This window comes from Amaranthus tricolor, chromosome 1 (genome assembly GCF_026212465.1).
Source record: "Amaranthus tricolor cultivar Red isolate AtriRed21 chromosome 1, ASM2621246v1, whole genome shotgun sequence".
NCBI classification, from domain to species: Eukaryota; Viridiplantae; Streptophyta; class Magnoliopsida; order Caryophyllales; family Amaranthaceae; genus Amaranthus; species Amaranthus tricolor.
The window spans coordinates 21,647,694-21,668,490 of record NC_080047.1 but is presented as its reverse complement, the minus strand read 5'-3'; the positions used below and the strand labels follow the sequence as shown (position 1 = coordinate 21,668,490).

The 20,797-nt window shown below is 33.5% G+C and overlaps 1 protein-coding gene across 1 annotated transcript; it reads right to left on the bottom strand.

Moving 5' to 3' along the window:
* Window positions 1–10,795: 10,795 nt before the first annotated feature.
* On the bottom strand, window positions 10,796–11,782 carry LOC130823202 (pectinesterase inhibitor 6-like). The gene has a single exon (XM_057687835.1). It carries the CDS (start codon window positions 11,698–11,700, stop codon window positions 10,909–10,911), a length of 792 nt encoding a protein of 263 aa, XP_057543818.1. The 5' UTR covers window positions 11,701–11,782; the 3' UTR covers window positions 10,796–10,908.
* Between the last annotated feature and the right edge of the window lie 9,015 nt (window positions 11,783–20,797).

Genomic DNA, 20,797 nt, shown 5'->3' with positions numbered 1-20,797 from the left:
GAGCACAAAAGGGTGAGTATTAGTGAAAATTGATACTAAAGAAAACCAAGCTAACATGATGACAAAAACCATTGCCTACCAACAAGTCACTTTCTGTGTGGACTTGGTTGGCTTAGCTCACTACTTGATGTGAAGCACTTTTGGGAGCATAATTAGTGTGTTAGTTGTTTCAATGTATTATTTTAGCTTATTATGAGATGGATTGTATTGGAGAGTATTTTGACTTGATTGACTCAAGTCAAGGTTGAGAACTTTGGAGTCATTGTGACTTGAGTACCCCATTAAAAGTGCATTACAAGAAAAGTTGCTTTTAGCAACACAAAAAGTCGTTGCTAAAAACCTGATTTTGTTGCTAAAAATGAATTTTGCAATGAATTTCGTTGTTGCGGGTACAGTCGTAGCTAAAGCTTTTAGCAACGACTATGGTGGTTGCAAAAGGTATCTGTTTTTGGCAAGTTGTAAAAGACCTATCGTTGCTATTCCTTCCAACATTTTTAGCAACAAAAAAAGTCGTTCAATATTTTCTGCATTTTTAGCTACAACTTTTGTCGTTGTTAAATATCTGTTTTTCACTACAATTCAAGTTGTTGAGATACATGATAGTCAATATTTTCCAACGACTTCACTGTAGGGAAAAAAATTAAGTAAAATTTGTTATTACTGTTTTAAGCAAAAACTATTACCGTTGCAAAAAACATATACATTTTTCGCAACGACTTTATCTTCTGAAACAACCTACAATCTATATACAAATTAGACAATTAAATTAATAAATAATTTATAACCAACTAAACTAATATCAACGATTATCATTATATATTAATTAGTATTCCAAAATATGACACGTCCCAAATATTATCGTGTGTCAAAAATATACGTAATTCATATACATTTAATGGATAGGCAATTTTCCAAAATAAATCTCCTACCGTATACAAGTTTTCATGCAAAAATTTACAAGTGAAAGGCACTTTGAAAAAGTCAAGTCAAAAAACGTACAAGTGCACATATAACTACTTCATAACCCAAAACATCGCGCATCCAAAATGCTTGTAGCTATCACCAAATTTGTCATTGACTACAAAAAATTTCCAACGAAGATATGTTTACCTACACCAAATAATATTTGTTAGTAATTGAGAATCAAATGAACCCCAATATTGAGTACTTTATAGGGAAAGCATTTAGCATGATATTCACAATCAAACCATCACTACACTTTTTGTTGAGACATAATAAGCAAAGCATTTAGCATGATATTTACTAACAAAAGCATTACGTGTATAGGGAAAGCATTTAGAATTTAGCATCAAATTCACAATCAAACCATCATAATTCCAACTTAAACATAGCATGAAGCATATGCCAAAGACCAGAACACATGACAAAAAAAATCCAACACAAGCCGGTTATACTTCTAATTGGACTAAAATGCCAACCAGCTAATGCCATTGTAACTAAAACCACAACACAAGCCGCCAATACTCCTAATTGGACTAAAATGCCAACCAGCTAATGTAATTGTAACTAAAACTACAACACAAGTCGTCAATACTCCTAATTGGACACAAAAGAAAGGCCAAGTATACATTAAAAACTTGTCTTTTTAGCATGTTGTAAGGCTAAGTATTTATTAAAAAAATGCAAAAGAAAGTATCATTTACCTAATAAGAATTCATGACAATCATTGAACTTCTTTATTCTGTAGCTGTTGTAAGATGCTTTGTTTCATCGATTTAATTGCCTCTTGTTGTTGTGCCTTATATTCTTCAAATTGTCGTTGTTGTAGCAATTGACTTTCCATCAAATCTTTAATATGTTGTTGTTGCTCCTAAATTTTCTCTTGTTGTACTGTTGCTTCACAATCTTAGGTTGTTCTATTTGTGCTTTGTCTTTAGAATATGCACATACCCCTGTCCCTTTTCCACGTACATGCCCTGACTTTTGGCCCAGAACTCGAAGTAAAATTTCATCTTGTGTCATTGAATCCGCAGCTGAAGCAACATCTTTCAACTTCACCTATTACATAAAAAAGATATATATAATTGCATATTATAATAAAAAAATCATACAAGGGTAAGAAAAATATAGTTATAATGGGTTGTTGTACATACATGGATTTCTTTTGACCGTGTATCGAGCCATTCTAGTTTTACTTGATCATTCTTACGAGTGTGTTGGATAAGCCAAACTTTATCAGCAGTTAGCTTCACATTAGCATTCTCTTTTGTCTACTGAAATAATACAACGTTATTGATATTATTTTAGACTACATTCAATAAACATAAGAAAATAGGTTTTTCTTACCAATAAATCTTCTGATTCAGGAAATGATAAATTTCCAATCGTATGCTTAGTTCTCTTGTCAGAATTCCGATTTTTAGAGTTCCTCTCACTTATGACCTGCACGATAATTACAAAAGTTCCTAAATGGCATCATCGACGAGCAGATACATTTAAAACATTTCTATCAGTCGAATACTGGCATGTATTCAATTGTATTTTGTTATAGATATATCAGTGTATGCATTACCAATTTACCATGAATTCTAACATTATGAAGATTTACATATACATCGGCTCAATGTTGAGTTGTTTTCTTACATAAATAGTTCATAAATAGTACATAGTTTAATTAAAGAAATACCTTAAATTTGTCAGATCCGTAATACTTGATGAGATATTCCCATTAAGGTTGGGGTAAGTCAAGAGGAGGATTCTTTTTATGCTCCTCGTCAGTTTTTCCGCATCTCGCACTTTTGTAGTAATTGTGCAATCTACTCTTGTACAATCTATATAAACGTTGCATGGTCTCTAAGACAAATGCATACATTCGGAAGTAGTCACTAGACTTATGAATATCAAACTTCTCCTGCACAAAGAAGTTGATGTGAGTATGAGTTGAATACTCTAAGAACCTGATTAATCCCTCTAAGAACGATGCCAAGAATAATCTTGACACAATGAAACACACACACAAAGCCTTGATATGATCAAACAATGTTGATCTTGAGTGGGACAGCAATGGCTTCACTCACCACCCGGCCCTCACCCTCTAGCCTCACCAATGCTTCACTCACAAAGGCTAGATGGAAATGCTATAATCTTTCTTTGCTTCACTCACAAAGGAAGAAGATAGGATAGGAAATACAACCTGAATTTCCCCTTGAAGAGAACACCCCTTCTTGATTCTAATTTCTTAGAGCCAAATTTTTATTAACTAAGCGTTAATTCTTCATAAAAATGAGAGGATCCCTTTATATAGGAATTCCAAGGCAAAATAACGGCTATACAAGGATTAACTAACACATTTTAAAGAGCACGTGATAGGCACGTTTGTTTTAAAACAGAAATAGAAATCAAAAATTATGCTAAGTATGCTTCCAGGTCTGATCTGTCTGACAGGGGACCTTCAGCTCCCTTTTTTGGTGTCTTAATATGATTGTTATGAGGCATTTAAGGTCTTGATGGAAAGGTCCATGTGTAGAGCTTCCAAAACTACCCTTGGTGTCTCTTGGGAAGCTCAGGTTGTCTCTGTGAAAGAGCTGCAAGGTACGCTGGTCAACAGGTGGTGGCTGCAGCTCTGTTTGTGCTGTTTGAAGCTTCTGTTCTGTTTGCTTGTTGTTAGAAGTCTTCTTCTGACTTCTCTTGGTCTTGTAATGTCTTTATGCTCATGTTTGGCCCATATTGGATGCTAACATCATTAGTTTGTAGGACTTCCATATCAGGTTCATCAGGCATATTGATCCAATTATGGTCTTCAATGTTTTTCTTTGTTTGTGGTCTATTTATAATTGGATCAGAAGGTAAGATGATAAGTACAACCAGAACCAGAAAACTATAGTGCTAAATAACTGATATTAATAAAGAAATTAATAACTAACATAACCTGTATTTCCTTCAACATACTTTCTCCAGCTGCCTGAAATGCTTCTTTCCAACTTTTCACATTCAAGGGAGCTTTTGTCCTCACAACACGCCCACACTCATTAACCAAGTGACGAGCATTATCTCTAATTTCTCGGTCAATTTCATTAGGTATTGTGATCTTTAATTTCGATCCCCTCCCTTTAATTTTCATGTCAACCACGTAACTCATATACATTCCTCTCTTACCTCTTCCTTTGATCATACTAGTTGCTAATGATCCATAATTCATAATTAATGAAAAATTGTTAAGACATTTCAAAATAATACAAATGTTAAAACTTATCAAGTATACCTTTAATAATCAATAATCAATAATCAATAATATCTAAAAAGGTTGCTCCATCTCTCTTAACTACCTGTATTTCTATCTATCTCATCACCATTTACTTGCTCCACCTCGTTTCGAGTGATAGTTTGCCTTGGTTTTGGATCTAAAGCTTCATTCACTTGCAAACGCACTTCAATTCTACTAACAAAGTTGCTTCTTTTCTTTCTCTTACCAAGTATGCCTACAATAATCTATAATCAATAATCAATAATATTTAAAAAAAAACCCCATAATTACAAACTAGAAATGTGAAAGTCAAGTTTTCAATAATGTACTTTCATCCATTAAGGTAATGACGCCTTCTGATGCTTGGTCATTCAAGATTGGTGTAGCAGTTTCTTCATAACCTTGAAGATCGTCTCCATGAATCAAGTTATGGTCATTAAAGGTCGATGCATTAGTTCTTGGTGATTTAGTTGCTGGCAATTCAGTTGGTGCTACTTTGTTTATATGCACTTTATAAGTTGTTCGTTGCCTCTCCAAATCTACAAGGGTTAAAGACAATGAAATCAAAGTGAATTCAACAAAAAAAAATATAAATTTGTTCAATTGAAATAAAAAAAAAGTTACTTTTGCTAACCGCATGAGCAATCTCATCTGTGATGTGTGGGTTAGAGCTATTATGAATTGGTCACACTCTAGATGATCTAGATGTTTTGGTGTACTCCCCCCAATGGTATGTCCAAGTGGTCTAAAAACTTCAAGGTTTGATTTTAAGGTATCCTCTTCTATATCTTCATCGTCATTTCTTGCTTTGCGATTGAATTTAGTGTCAATGTCACTCATGTACCTAGAGCAGAATCTTAAGCACTCATCTGCCAAATAACCTTCAGCAATGCAACCTTCTGGATGTGCTCGATTTTGAATATATGATTTTAATGTTCAGAGATACCTAATAGAATAAGACATGTTATGTTAGTATTTGAATAGTTGAAAAACATGAGTATTATATTTCTTAAAGAAAAAGTATACCTCTCAATAGGATTTATTCACCGATATCGAACAGGTCCCGCAATTTTCGCCTCAATTACCAGATGTACAACTAAATGCACCATAACATCAAAAAAGGCCGGTGGAAATATCATTTCCAACTTGCATAAGGTGTAAGGAATTTTTTTTCCAAGTTCTTCCAATTGACCAACACTTATGTTTAAAACAAAGTTCTCGAAAAAAAAAACTTAGTTCAACCAAAGGGTCATAAACCTCTTTAAGTAAAAACCCACGAAGTGCAAGGGGAAGCAACTGCTCAATAAAAACATGATGGTCATGGCTCTTCAAACATGATATCTTTTTTCCATTATCTTTAACACAACAAGAAAAGTTTGATAGATATCTATCGGGAGATTTCCTTTTTTTCAAACATACGACATATGGCAACCTTGGCATCTGACCTCAATGTATATATAGCAATAGGAACACGTACCTTACCATCAACCACTTTAAGATGCAGCTTATCTCTGATTTTCATCTTCAACAAATCCAATTGAGCCTTCAAAGTATCTTTGTTTTTGCCTTGTATGCTCATTAAAGTACCCAATATATTATCAGAGACATTTTTCTCAATATGCATAACATCCAAGTTTTGACGAATTTTTAATTTCCTCCAATAAGGCAAGGTAAAGAAAATGCTTTTCTTTTTCCACCCAAACAAGCTATTAGAAGCATCCCTTTTTCTTTTGTTCCCTACAATCTTCCCATTTTTGCTTGTGAGAATCGACTATAATGTTGTAATACATCATCCCCACTCAATGGAACTTGGTGCAACACCTTTTTCAATTCTATCGTTAAAAGAATTGGCATCATTTGTCCACTTATGATTTATTGGAAGCCAACGACGATGCCCTAAATAACCACCCTTATGCATCAACGAAGTCCGTTTATAATTAGTTTCCTTATGAGAACATGGACAAGCGTAATAACCTTTGGTAGACCATCCAGACAAATCTGCATATGCAAGAAAGTCATTGATAGTCCACAGTAGTGATGCACGCAAGATGAAATTTATTTTAGAGTAAGCATCATAGGTTTCAACACCAACCTCCCAAAGCTCCTTTAACTTCTCAATAAGTGGTTGAAGGTAGACGTCCATATTAATTCCAGGACTTGTTGGACCTGGTACTAGTAAAGATAGCATAAATGAATAAGGTTTCATGCATAATCAAGAAGGAAAATTATAAGGGATAAGAACCACTAGCCATATGCTATGTTGTGAATTATTGAAAGGCTGAAAGCCATCACAAGCTAGTCCAAGTCTAACATTTCACACCTCTTTAGCAAATTCACTATACTCTTCATCAAATGATTTCCATGCAAAGGAGTCAGATGGATGTCTCATTGTATCATCCACCACACTCGCATTGCCATCCTCCAAAAACGTATCATCCTCCTCTTCCCTAGAAAGGGCATCATCATCTATGATCCTATCACAATCATTCACTCTATATGTTTTAGTAGCATCCCTCTCTTTGTGCCAACGCATGTCTTTGGATGTCTTTCTACACATGTACAACCTTTGTAGCCTAGGCTTCAATGGAAAATATTTTAGCACTTTTCTAGAAATCTTTACCCCCTTAGAAGAGCCTTCCTTTTCTTGTTTCCACCTTGATAAACTACAAGTAGGACACTTAATCAATTTTTCATGCTCTTTCCAATAAAGAATACAATCATTTTCACAAGCATCAATCTTATAATAATCAAGGCCCAAGTCTTTATGAGTTTCTTAGCCTCGTAATAAGAAGTTGGAAGGTAAGCTCTATAGCCGTGACGTTCTAATTGGAGTAAACTATCAAAAGAGTTATCACACCAATTATTCAAAACCTTTAAATTTAATAATTTAACAATATATGACAACTTAGACATTGTTGTGCCATGCATTGTTAATGGTTCTTGGTACTCCTCTAAAAGTTTGAAAAACTTTTTTGCATTTGCATTAGGTTTCTCATACTCCTCAACATTATTTAAAGCCTCTTCAGCACTCCCAACATTCATCGCACCAACTCCACATGCATCTTGCAACATTGTGAAACCACTATCAGTGTCATTCGACTCATTAACATCATCCCCATCACTTAATTTAACTAATTCTTCCTCGTGAATTTCCCAAAAAGTGTACTTCTCATACATTCCTCTCTTAAGCAAGTCTAATCGTACATCACATATTGTTTTAAGAAATATATTGTGACAACTATTACAAGGACACTTAATAGTAGTACTATCTCGATCATCTTCTCTTACTTTGGAAAGAGCAAAATTTAGAAACTCATCAACACCATTTACATAATCAATAGATGAACGATCATTTACTTTGACCCATGCCTTATTCAAAATTATTTCCTATATTTAAAGTTTATAATAATTAGGTTATATAACATTCAATAATATCACCAAGAGCTCTTTATAATATTGTTAACAATTAATACAAGAACAAGAACAATTTAACAACTTGGAGAACAATTTAATTTCGAGTTGTTTGAAGAACAATTTAACTATTCAAAAAGAACAAGAACAATTTAAATTTTTGAAAGAAACACAAGAACAATTTAACAACTTGAATAACAATTTAACAATTATGTGAAAGGGAATTTTAACTTTAAGTTGTTTGAAGAACAATTTAACAATAAAAACAAGAATAAAGATTACCATTTGTTCAATGTATGCGTGACAAATCAACTTAGAAAATATTTTCAATACATGACAAATCAACTTAGACAAATCAACATGAATAAACAAGAATAATTTTTGAAGTTCACTTGAACCATTTTAATAGGCTTCATTATAATCCAAAACAAATAAACTAAAAATCTTTGCCCTTATCAAGTATGTATCATCACAATCGCAAAAAGTGAGTTCTTTTGATTCAATTTGAAAAGAAAAATCTAATTCCACCACGACATCAAAACCTTACACCATGAAATCATAGGCCAAAACTTACTTTTGCTCTAATCTTATCATCTAGAACTTCAATTTGAAGTAACTCCATCAATTTTGCTTAGCATTACTTTGGAAGAATCTCACATTTTAATAAATTATCCATATAAATCAAAATCAATCTCACCTTATTCAAGAAACGACGTTTAATCCCCCTAAAGCCATTGATAGCTAATTCCATTGCACTCAGAAAATAATAGTAATAAAAAAACGCAAGTAATTTCCCAATACAAAAAAGCACACAAACATAAACCCCCAAAAACGCAAGTAATTAAGCCCTCAAGATCTAATTGTAAATCCTCGGTGGCAAAGAAAAAGGTTAATCTATGTCATGAAATACAACTCAATATTTCAAAATCATGAAATACACAAACATAAATCTGATAATTAGAACAAAGCCCAAGAAAAAGACGAATTCTTGTTCCTTCACTGCCAAGAGTGTTAAAATTCGTACAACCCAACATTTCAAACTGATGAAATACACATACATTAATATAATAATTACAACAAAGCCCAAGAAATTCAAAGAACAACCTATAAATTGAAAACAACTAGAAACAAGAACAAGAACTTCAAAGAAAAAAAAAGGCAAAAAAAAAACTACCTGTCGTGGGTTATTCGAGAGGCGGTTGAAGGGTTCAACGCTGCAGTGTAGCGGCAGCACCGGTGTGCAGTAGGTGGCTGAAAATACGGCGTGCAGGCGGCAAACGCTTCGGTGTTCAGGCGGCAATCACTGCGGTACGGTGTGCGGGAATAAGGTTTGTGAAGGAATGGGGTTCATGGGTTTCTGAATTGTCAGGGAAATGGGGACTGTGAGGGATAGTGTTCTGATTTGAGAGGGAAATGAAAATAAAAATTATTAGTAAAGGGCTTTTGCAACGAATTTATTGTATTTGTATATTTAAATATTTTTTGCAACAATATATACAGTTACGAATTATTTATTTAATTTTAACAACTAAATTGTTTGTTGCAAAAAAATTGGGTTATACCGGGAAATTATTTTAAGGGGTGGGGAAGTTTTTTTTTTTATGGCAACGATTATTTAGCAACAACAACGGATTTCGCAACAACTTGTATTTTTCGTAACGAAAAAAATATAGTCGTTGCTAAAAACAAGTTTTCTTGAGTGGTGTCTTAAGGGATTGCATTTAGATGTGAAATATTATGGGTGTTTAAGTGCATTAAAGTGGGAGTTAAATGTGTGTTTAAGTGTGTGTATTAATGCATGAAATTATAAGTGCATTAATGGAGTAACTTAAACATGGGAACAAAGGTGTGAATTATGGAGTATGATGACTGGACTTAATGAGGAAAAGTAAAGGTCAGATTTTGTAGCAAGGTGCTCGAACAAGCAAGCATCATGCCTTGAATGAGCAACAAAAACAGAACAAAATAGAAGGTGTAGAGCTATTGGTACTCGAACGAGCAAGGCATGGCTCGAAAGAGCACATAGATCAGAAGCTTCAGTGAGTTTCAATTGTGAGCCGCTCGAATGAGCAACCCATGGGCTCAAACGAGTGGCTGGTTGTAAGGTTTGGACGTTTGGACGTTTGGACGTTTGGTATTCTTGGAGCTATTATGTCTCATTTATTCATAGCATTCAGTACGCAAACTAATTAATGTAATTAGTCTATATAAATAGAGAGCACATATGCTCATTGTAATTTTCCACAATATAACCCCTAAGTCTAAATGCATAGCCTTACTCTTCTCTTATTCTTAATTGTAATACATCATTGTTAGAGTTCTTAGAACTTCATTGTTATAATATAATCAAGATGCTAAACACCTCTGAGGACGTAACCTACATTGGGTGAAGCTCGTAATTCTTTGTTTTCTTTTATTGTGTTCTAATTCCTATAAACATTATCTAAACATCAAAAGAGTAATTTGTTCATCAAAGCAATCCATACCTTTGATCTTGATGATATTAGAGTTTGTGTTTTACACTATAGAATCTAATCTAGCTCTCATTTGACTTAAATAGTGGGTATATTGAAAAAGATAAAAGAAGTCTAGAATAAATTATTTGGTCTATACCAAGAAATTAGTGATGAATGGGTGGATATGGATGAGAAAATGTTAGTATTTTTGGGTACATTACAAGTGTGAAAAAGACCTTTGCAGGGAATCATAAAATTAATGATCCCACCATTAAAATAGATGAGACTAAGGGTGGTATAATAGAGGGTTAAGTAATCCATTACAAAAGACTTAACATTTGGTGACAAAGGGAAAAAATATATATATATATATATATATATATATAATGGAATGGTTACCGATCAAGTAACCAACAACGTTGTATTGGAATTTTAAATTGTAAAACAATAAATTTCAATATTTTTCGCACACTAAATGTGAAACTTATTATTTGCTATTTTCATATGTCAATTATAATTTCCAAATGAAATTAGAGTCGATACATGCTATCTCAAGAAATTTAAAATTAAGGCACAACTAGCCTTTTATAAAAAAAAAAAAATTTAAACTAGCAAAAAAGATGGCTAATGTTATATAATTTTTTAAAAAAAAAGTAAAATATGTATATATTTTTTTATCAACCTAAACCTAAAGATACAAAGACATTGTTCCAATTAGATCCATTATGTGAATTATTATTGTTATACAACAAAGTTTAAACCCATTTGACATAGAAAAATAATGGCAAAATTAAATACATGGCGCCATTTTATTAATTGTTGAATAAATTAATAACATCATTCTCCCTTGATAAGAGCAACAGTAGCAAGACAATTACTAACTAATTCAGACAACTTATTCCCATATTCAGCCAAGGGAGATGAGTTCCCACCTTCTTTATATCCCTCATCACACGTGTGAAAATCCGATATGACGGCGCTTAACATCGTATTAACAGTTCCTATATCCTTTGTTAATAAAGCTTCTACAGCTTTCTGCAAATTATCCAATGCATCGTCATACATTTCCTTACAATCTTTAACGGCACCTTTATCACCTTCCTCTTTCCCTATCTTAACAGCCAAGGCAATAGCAATTTGTGTTGCCTTTTCCGTTGCTTTAACTTGCATTTCTAGAAGAGAATAAGTGTCTGTTTTTTCTTCTGTTTTCTCGGCTTTAAGAAACGGCGTTAAAGAAGAAAAACAAAGGCCAGGATTGTCCGTAAACTCACAAGTTTTCTTTACGTTTGTATTTGCCATTTTTATTGTTTTAAGATCTTCTTTTGGTGGTTTTTTTTCAACAAAGGGGTTGAAATTAAAGTTAACAGGAAATTCAATGGAGTCGTTATCAGCAGGCGAGACATCGTTGGTGGATGAATCTGGGGAAATTGAATACAAGAGATCACTATCTTCTGGGGCCGGTGCATCGTATGTTGATGGAGGAATACTGAAGATTGTTCTCAATGAAGGCGATGAAACTGGAGGGATTGGTATTGAATCATATAATGAATTGCATTCAACTTTTTGGATGGGTGATTTCAAGGAAATGGATAACAGATACAATATTGTAATTAATATTATTTGCTTCATCTTTTATTAGGAATAATTTTAGGATCACAATTTTCAGAAAATTTGATATTGGATTAGTGTTATTTGTCAAAGGAATGGCAAATTAGTGGCGTTCATGGAATTTAGGTTCAACATATGTTTTTATGTTTCTACAATAAAAATGATTTTTTCATGATCATTGAATTGTATATATTCGAGTTAACTAAAAATAAAAATAAATGACTAAACTAATATTTCTATAAATATTTTGGTGTTATGAGCTGTATATTGTAATCTATAATCTATAAATGAAGCTAGATGCACACTAAAATCTTAAATAAATGGGCAATTTAATTTTGGAATGCCAACTAATCTCACTACAAATAAGTATTGAAATAGGGATGGAAAAAAAGCAAGGGGAAGGGTTGGTCGCCAGTGGCGACGGTAAGGCGAGGGCCAGATTAGTCGCCAGGTGGAAAAGTAGGTTGGCGACGGGGTCATTGGTCGCCATTTATCACCAGAGACAGTATTTTTTTTGTTTTTTATTTTGATAGTTGGCGACGAGCACCATAATCGCCATGTCATCGCTAATTTTTTTTGTTTTTTATTTTAATGTTTTTTAACAGTAGGCGACAGAGAGGTTGGAAGCTCTTTGGTCGCCAATACTAGTACTGTTTTTTGTTTTTTATTTTAATCTGTGGTGACAGGTTATTTAGTAATCGCCGTCTCATTGCCATTGTTTTTTCGTATTTTTTGAATTTGAAAAATGGCGATGGGTTTGTAATCGCCATGTTGTTGCCATATTTTGTATAAATAAGACGGAAAATTGTTGTGCATTGTATATTTCGGAAACTAAAGAATTAGGAGAGGTTAGTGATTTTCTTATTCTATTATGTAGCTTGTTTTTTATCTTTACATGAGTTGTTTTATTTATTTTTATTATTTACATTTAATTTTTATTGTCATTAATTTGATTTAATTTTATTATTTAATTAGTACATATTTTATTTCCTTTGTTATTTACATGAGTTTTTTTATATTTTTTATTAATTTATATTTTATTTTTGTTGTCATTAAATTGCGTTAATAATTCATATTAGAATAATTATATAATTATTATCTAATTTTATTTTCATGAATTATTTTACATATTTTTATTGTCGTTAACTTACTTTACTAATCAATTGAATAATTATATTATTATATTATATATATAGGTGTTAAAAATGAATTTTAGGCAAGAAAAAAGTTGGATATACAACCGACAAAAAAATGAAAAGTTTAGTTTAAGATTTATGAGAGGGTTGGAAGAATTTTTAGATTTTGCTCGTACAAATAGCATGAGTTCTAAGACTAGATGTCCTTGTAATAAGTGTAAAAATCGTTGTTATAAGGAACCAGATGAAATAAGAGAACATCTAATGAGAAGGGGGTTTGTTGAAAATTACTATGAGTGGGAATATCATCAAAACACAGAGATAGGAACAACATCTTATGTTATAGCGGTAGTGGGAGAGCAATCGTCAAACAATAAAATCCATACTCACAGATGGTGCATGATGTAGTAGCTAGTGTATTTTCAGACACTTAGCATCAGTTTCTCCCCCTCCCCCGCCCCCCCCAGTATGATGTAGTATCAACAGATAATGAACCACCGGTACATGTTGACGAATATCTAAACCCTCAGTGTCGACAGTTCTTTGAAATGTTAAATCTGTAAATAGTCCTTTATTTGAAAGTTGTAAAAATCACACCAAGATGTCTATTATTGGTCGACTTACAAACCTGAAGACAGACCATCGTCTCACTGAGAGGTGTTACGACAATATTTGTGCTATTGTAAATGAAGTGTTACCAAAAGAGAATACAATAGTAAACAACTTCTATGAAACCAAAAAACAAATAGCTGCCCTTGGATTACCCGTTGAGAAGATAGATTGTTGTCCTAACGGATGTATGATATATTGGGGGAATAATGCGAATGCAACTTGCTATTATATTTGTGAAACTTCTAGATGGAGAAGAAATTGTAAAGGTGGTAAGGTTTCGCAAAAACAATTTCATTATTTCTCCCTAGGCCCCAGATTACAAAGATTGTATGCTTCAGAGGCAAAAGCTAGGAATATGAGGTGGCATGAAGAGCACCGCACTAAAGATGGAGAGATGATACATCCGTCCGATGCTGAAGCGTGGTTGACTCGAAACATGCGGCTTGGTCTGTGTACAGATGGTTTTACCTTTGGAAGTTCGGGTCAACAGCATTCATCGTGGCCTGTAATTGTCACACCATACAATCTTCCACCATGGATGTGCATGAAGAAGCCGTATATGTTCTTGACCGTGATTGTCCCTGGGCCGAGAAATCCAAAGTACAACATTGACTTATATCTTCAACCACTAATACAAGAGTTGAATATGTTGTGGGAGGAGGGGATTTGTACATTTGATGTTTTAAGAAAGGAGAATTTTCAACTACGAGCAGCTTTAATGTGCACGATCAATGACTTTCCAACTTATTCAATGTTGTCTGGGTGGAGTACTGCGGGTTGATATGCTTGCCCTTATTGCATGGAAGATTCACACACCTTCTACCTTACGCATAGCAAGAAGATATGTTGGTTTGACTGTCATAGAAGGTTTTTAGATAGAAATCATCCCTATAGGAGAAATAGAATAAATTTCAGATCAGGCCTTGTTGAGAAAAGAGATCCACCTATTATTCAGACTGGACATGAATTTCTTGATGAATTAGACCAGTTTGGATTTTTGAGAGTCGATGAAGAAGATGCACAGGAACTTAATAAGGAAGTTAGTAAGTACTCTGCTGGATGGAAGAAGAGGATCATATTCTGGGATTTTCCATATCGGAAAATTAACATGATTCGACATAATTTGGATGTTATGCACATAGAGAAGAATGTGTTTGATAACATTTTCAACACTTTGTTGTGTGTGCCAAGTAAAACAAAGGATCACATCAAGGGAAGACACGATCTGCGTGAACTTGGTATACGTTCAGAATTGCATCCTATAAAAGTCTATATACTCTCAAACCTTTATAGTTTTAAATTTAGAATTAATAATAATTCATGTAACATGTTATTATGATTATATATAGGTACATCTATTCCTAAAGCTTCATATACATTAAATGAACAACAGATTTGTGCTTTGCTTCAATGGTTGAAAAGTATTAGATTTCCCGATGGTTATGTGTCCAATATGGCAAGGAATATTGACATGGCCAAACATCAATTGTTTGGCATGAAAAGTCACGACTGTTATGTTTTCATACAACACTTAATTCCAATTGCATTCAGAGAATTGCTACCGGTGAAGGTTTTGGAAGCTCTTACCGAGTTGAGCTTATATTTTAGAAGTTTGACAACCACAAAGCTATGTGTGGAGGATTTGAGGAAGATGGAAGCAGATATTCCGGTTATCATCTGCAAACTGGAGACTATATTTCCGCCCACATTCTTTGATAGCATGGAACACCTTCCTATCCATTTGGCATATGAGGCAAGGATTGCAGGATTAGTCCAATACAGATGGATGTATCCATTTGAGAGGTATATAAATCATATGTAATTAATTTTTTTTTAATTATCATACATTTAGGTCATTCATTATTCTACCGGTGAACTAATTTTTACATTCGGTACCTTAGACATTTGAAACTTAATGTGAAAAATAAAGCTCATATTGAAGCGTCGATATGCAACGCTTATTTAACCGAGGAAGCATCGGTTCATTATTTTGAGCCACATGTGCGATGCCAAGTCAGAGACCTTCCCAGGAATGATGATGGAAGTTACAACGACGTTGTATTTGGTGTATTGTCAATCTTCAGTCATCCAATAAGATTTCATGGATAAGGAAAAGCATATATTTTGGATGAAAGAGATTACGAGATTGCCCATATATACGTGCTAATGAACTGTCCAGATGTGGATGTATTTGTATTTGAGTTAAAAATTCAATTCAAAAAAATGAACCGAATTGGTCAAGTCAGAGGATTGAAGCGTTTGTACAAGAGAATTTTACAAATGTGTTAAGAACAACAATATGTTGTTCATCTTTTACGTTAATTATGTACGTCAAAATTACGTTAATTAAATTCATAAAGTAATTTTCATTTATCTAACAGGCAAAACAAGGATTATTCGATAACCGAGTGAACAGTGACATTTTGAAGCAGATGGTTGAAGGACCACTTAAACATGCTCGGAGTATCAATGTCTGTTACACAAAAGGATACAAATTCCACACAGTACTAATTTTTTTAATTATTTTTTTTAATTATCATACATTTAGGTCATTCATTATTCTACAGTTGAACTAATTTTTTCATTAGGTACCTTAGACATTTGAAACTTACTGTGAAAAATAAAGCTCATGTTGAAGCGTCAATATGCAACGCTTATTTTAGCCGAGGAAGCATCGCTCTATTGTTTTGAGCCACATGTGCGATGTAGGGTCAGAGATCTTCCCAGGACTGATGATGGAAGTTACAACAACGTTGTATCTGGTGTATTGTCAATCTTCAGTCATCCAATAAGATTTCATGGATAAGGAAAAGCATATATTTTGGATGAAAGAGATTACGTGATTGTCCATATATACGTGCTAATTAACTGTCCAGATGTGGATGTATTTGTATTTGAGTTTAAAAGTTCAATTCAAAGAAATGAACCGTATTGGTCAAGTCAGAGGATTCAAGCGTTTGTGCAAGATAATTTTACAAATGTGTTCAGAACAACATGTTTTTCATCTTTTACTTTAATTATGTTTGTCAAAATTACGTTAATTAAATTCATAAAGTTATTTTCATTTATCTGACAGGCAAAACAAGGATTATTCGATAACCGAGTGAACAGTGACATTTTGAAGCAGGTGGCTGAAGGACCACTTAAACATGCTCGGAGTTTCAATGTCTGTTACACAAACGGATACAAATTCCACACAGTACTAATTTTTTTAATTATTTTTTTTTAATTATCATACATTTAGGTTATTCATTATTCTACAGTTGAACTAATTTTTTCATTAGGTACCTTAGACATTTGAAACTTAATGTGAAAAATAAAGCTCATGTTGAAGAGTCAATATGCAACACTTATTTTAGCCGAGGAAGCATCGCTCCATTATTTTGAGCCACATGTGCGATGTAGGGTCAGAGACCTTCCCAGGACTGATGATGGAAGTTACAACAACGTTGTATCTGGTGTATTGTCATTGTTCAGTCATCCAATAAGATTTCATGGATAAGGAAAAGCATATATTTTGGATGAAAGAGATTAAGAGATTGCCCAAATATACGTGCTAATGAACTGTCCAGATGTGGATGTATTTGTATTTGAGTTTAAAAGTTCAATTCAAAGAAATGAACCGTATTGGTCAAGTCAGAGGATTCAAGCGTTTTTGCAAGAGAGTTTTATAAATGTGTTCAGAACAACAATATGTTGTTCATCTTTTACGTTAATTATGTTTGTCAAAATTACGTTAATTAAATTCATAAAGTTATTTTCATTTATCTGACAGGCAAAACAACAATTATTTGATAACCGAGTGAACAGTGACATTTTGAAGCAGATGGCTGAAAGACCACTTAAACATGCTCGGAGTTTCAATGTCTGTTACACAAACGGATACAAATTCCACACAGTACTAATTTTTTTAATTATTTTTTTTAATTATCATACATTTAGGTCATTCATTATTCTAAAGTTGAACTAATTTTTTCATTAGGTACCTTAGACATTTGAAACTTAATGTGAAAAATAAAGCTCATGTTGAAGCGTCGATTTGCAACGCTTATTTAACCGAGGAAGCATCACTCCATTATTTTGAGCCACATGTGCGATGCAGGGTCAGAGACCTTCCCAGGAATGATGATGGAAGTTACAACAACGTTGTATTCTGTGTATTGTCAATCTTCAGTCATCCAATAAGATTTCATAGATAAGGAAAAGCATATATTTTGGATGAAAGAAATTACGAGATTGCCCATATATACGTGCTAATGAACTGTCTAGATGTGGATGTATTTGTATTTGAGTTTAAAAGTTCAATTCAAAGAAATGAACCGAATTGGTCAAGTCAGAGGATTGAAGCGTTTGTGCAAGAGAAATATTACAAATGTGTTCAGAACAACAGTATGTTGTTCATCTTTTACGTTAATTATGTATGTCAAAATTACGTTAATTAAATTCATAAAGTTATTTTCATTTATCTGACAGGCAAAACAAGGATTATTCGATAACCGAGTGAACAGTGACATTTTGAAGCAGATGGCTGAAGAACCACTTCAACATGCTCGGAGTTTCAATGTCTGTTACACAAACGGATACAAATTCCACACAGTACTTCATGCATCAAATAATTGTGTAGACAATAGTGGAGTGTACGTCAAAGCTGCTGACAACAGTTCTGACGAAGATGATTTTTACGGGCAATTGCTTGAAATTGTAGAGGTCTAATACCCGGGGATTCCTATCAAAAGAGTGATGTTGTTCAAATGTCATTGGTATGACCCTACTACTAATGGAAATAGCCACGGAACAAACATTCATAAACGATATAAGTTAGTTGACATACATCAGGGTCGTTCGTATCGTTTATATGATCCATTTGTGTTGGTAAGTCAAGCATGTCAAGTATATTATCTTCCGTATCTGAGTACAAGACAAAATTTAAAAGATTGGAGAGCGGTTTGCAAAGTTAAACAAAATAAATTTGACAAAGCAATAGAACAAGAATCCAAAAATGCTGCTTTCCAAGAAGAAAATAGGGACCGTATTGAAATTGAAGAAGATGTTTCCCAAACACCGCTTCTTGATCCATCTGGCGAAATTGTTCAACAGGTGCATGATAATGATGAATATACTGAAGAAGATGTGGATCTTGTACTGTCAGAAGACGAAGAATCCAAAGATGAAGATGCTAAGAACAACGAGTATTTTAATCATGAAGAGTAGATTAATTATTTATATGTAATTATGTAATATTTTGTAATATTTAATACAATTTTATTATATTGCTCCGAATTATTAATATTTTGTATTAATAAAAAATAATAACATAACAACAATAATAATATATAACAACAATAATTATAATAACAATACTAATAATACATAAAAACAATAATAATAATAATAATAATAATAATAATAATAATAATAATAATAATAACAATAATAATAACAATAATAATAATAATAATAATAATAACCATAATAATAATAATAATAATAATCATAATAATAATAATAATAATAATAATAATAATAATAATAATAACAATGTGAAAAGGTTCCACCACATTGAGTTCTGGTTTGGTGATGCAACCAACACTAGCCTTTCATTTTCGTTAGTACTTGGCTTACCTTTGGTTGCCAAATCCGATCTCTCCACATGCAACCTTATACATGCCTCCTACGTCTCACGTAGTGGCGACCTATGTTTCGTATTCACGGCTCCTTACTCTCCTTCATCCATGCTCACCACTGCATCAATTCCTACATTTGACTACAGTGCGCACGTCTCTTTTGTTTCCTCTCATGGCCTTAGTGTTCGCGCTGTGGCCCTTGAGATGGAGAACGCTTAATCCGCCTTTAGGATTAGTGTTGCAGCAGGAGGTCATCCGTCAGCCCCACCGGTCCTGCTTGAAGACGGACAAAACGGTGCTTGCAGAAGTCATTCTATATAATGACGTAGTCCTTCGGTTTGTCAGCCACCCATCTGAAAATCAGTCAGGTAATTTCTGGCTTCCTAAGTTTGCAATAGTTCAGGTAGAAGATCATCTTGGAACAGCAGAGGAGTTTGGGATCAAGGCATTAGACCATGCTGCAAGTTATGTGGTTGAGTTAACCCCGGTGTGGGAGTATGTAAGAAAGATAAGTTGGTTCCATGAGTTTACTGAGTTTAATTCGGATGATCTGCTTGGTGTTGCTAATTCAGCGCTTCAGGCTGTGCTTTTAGCCAACAATGATGAATCGGTCTTCTTGAACTTCATTGAACCGGTGTTTGGTACTAAGATGAAAAGTCCCGTTGAAACCTTCCTCCACCGCAACAACGGTCCAGGTAACACTACTTGTATATACAGAACTTCACTTAAAAAATATACTCTTTTCATAGCATTTTTAATAATTACATTTTTTTTTTTCTAGATTTGGATTTTATTATGGTAAATCAATCAAATAACAAGCCAAATGCTTTTTTAACTTAAGACTCGCTTGGATTGATCGTAAATATTGAAGGGTGTAAAAAACGTTAAACTATTGAAATAAAGGTAAGTAGATGTGCAAATGAAGTAATTAAAACACTTGTGAAAGAAATAGAATGAGAGTAAATTAAAAAGATGAATAAAAAAGGAGGATGATTTCCCTCATTTGGAGGAAATTATTTCTCCACCCTCCCGTAGGGTAAATTTATACCTCAATATGAGGGAACTAATTGTTATTTTATCCAATTAAATTCCTTTAATCTTCTATTTAATTAACTTTATGTTTCTACTTTGACTTTTATTTACCCCTTAAATATTTACACTCAATCCAAGCGAGCCCTTAAGAATATTCTATTACTAGACCCTAGAAATCAGAAGACATGCATCAATTTTTAGCATAAAAAATATTCCAGTACTCCACTTTAGGGATATATGCTTATGGGCTTAATACCTTATTGGATCTGTCCCAGCTCTACCCCTATTTGTTGGTTATGGGTCAGTTGTTTTGAGACTCTACGGATCTGGTCAATACCGTGTCTCATAACAATAAATGGGTCTCTCGACCCAGACCTGGCCCTCTCCCTGGATTAATATTAAAACCCAGAGCCGTTAGATATGTTCTACACCTGACCTATTATACACATCCAAATCAATTTTATGTTTGTTGTAAACATAATTCTATATTTATTTGGACTCAATTTAAATTCATATATCTCATAAACCCATTATCGTACCATTAAAACCTTTAACATTTTAAAAAATTAAATATAAATAATTAAATCAAGACCCATTTAGAACCAGTTCAAGATCCTAGACCTATCAGATCCGATGGGTCTAGATCCGGATCCAATATTTTTAGACCCTAAGGATCTAGGTCCGAATTTGAATCCGATCTAGACCCAATCCATG

Excerpts from the sequence above, each read along its gene's own strand:
- LOC130823202 (XM_057687835.1), bottom strand. The coding sequence starts at position 11,700 with ATGAAGCAAATAATATTAATTACAATATTGTATCTGTTATCCATTTCC.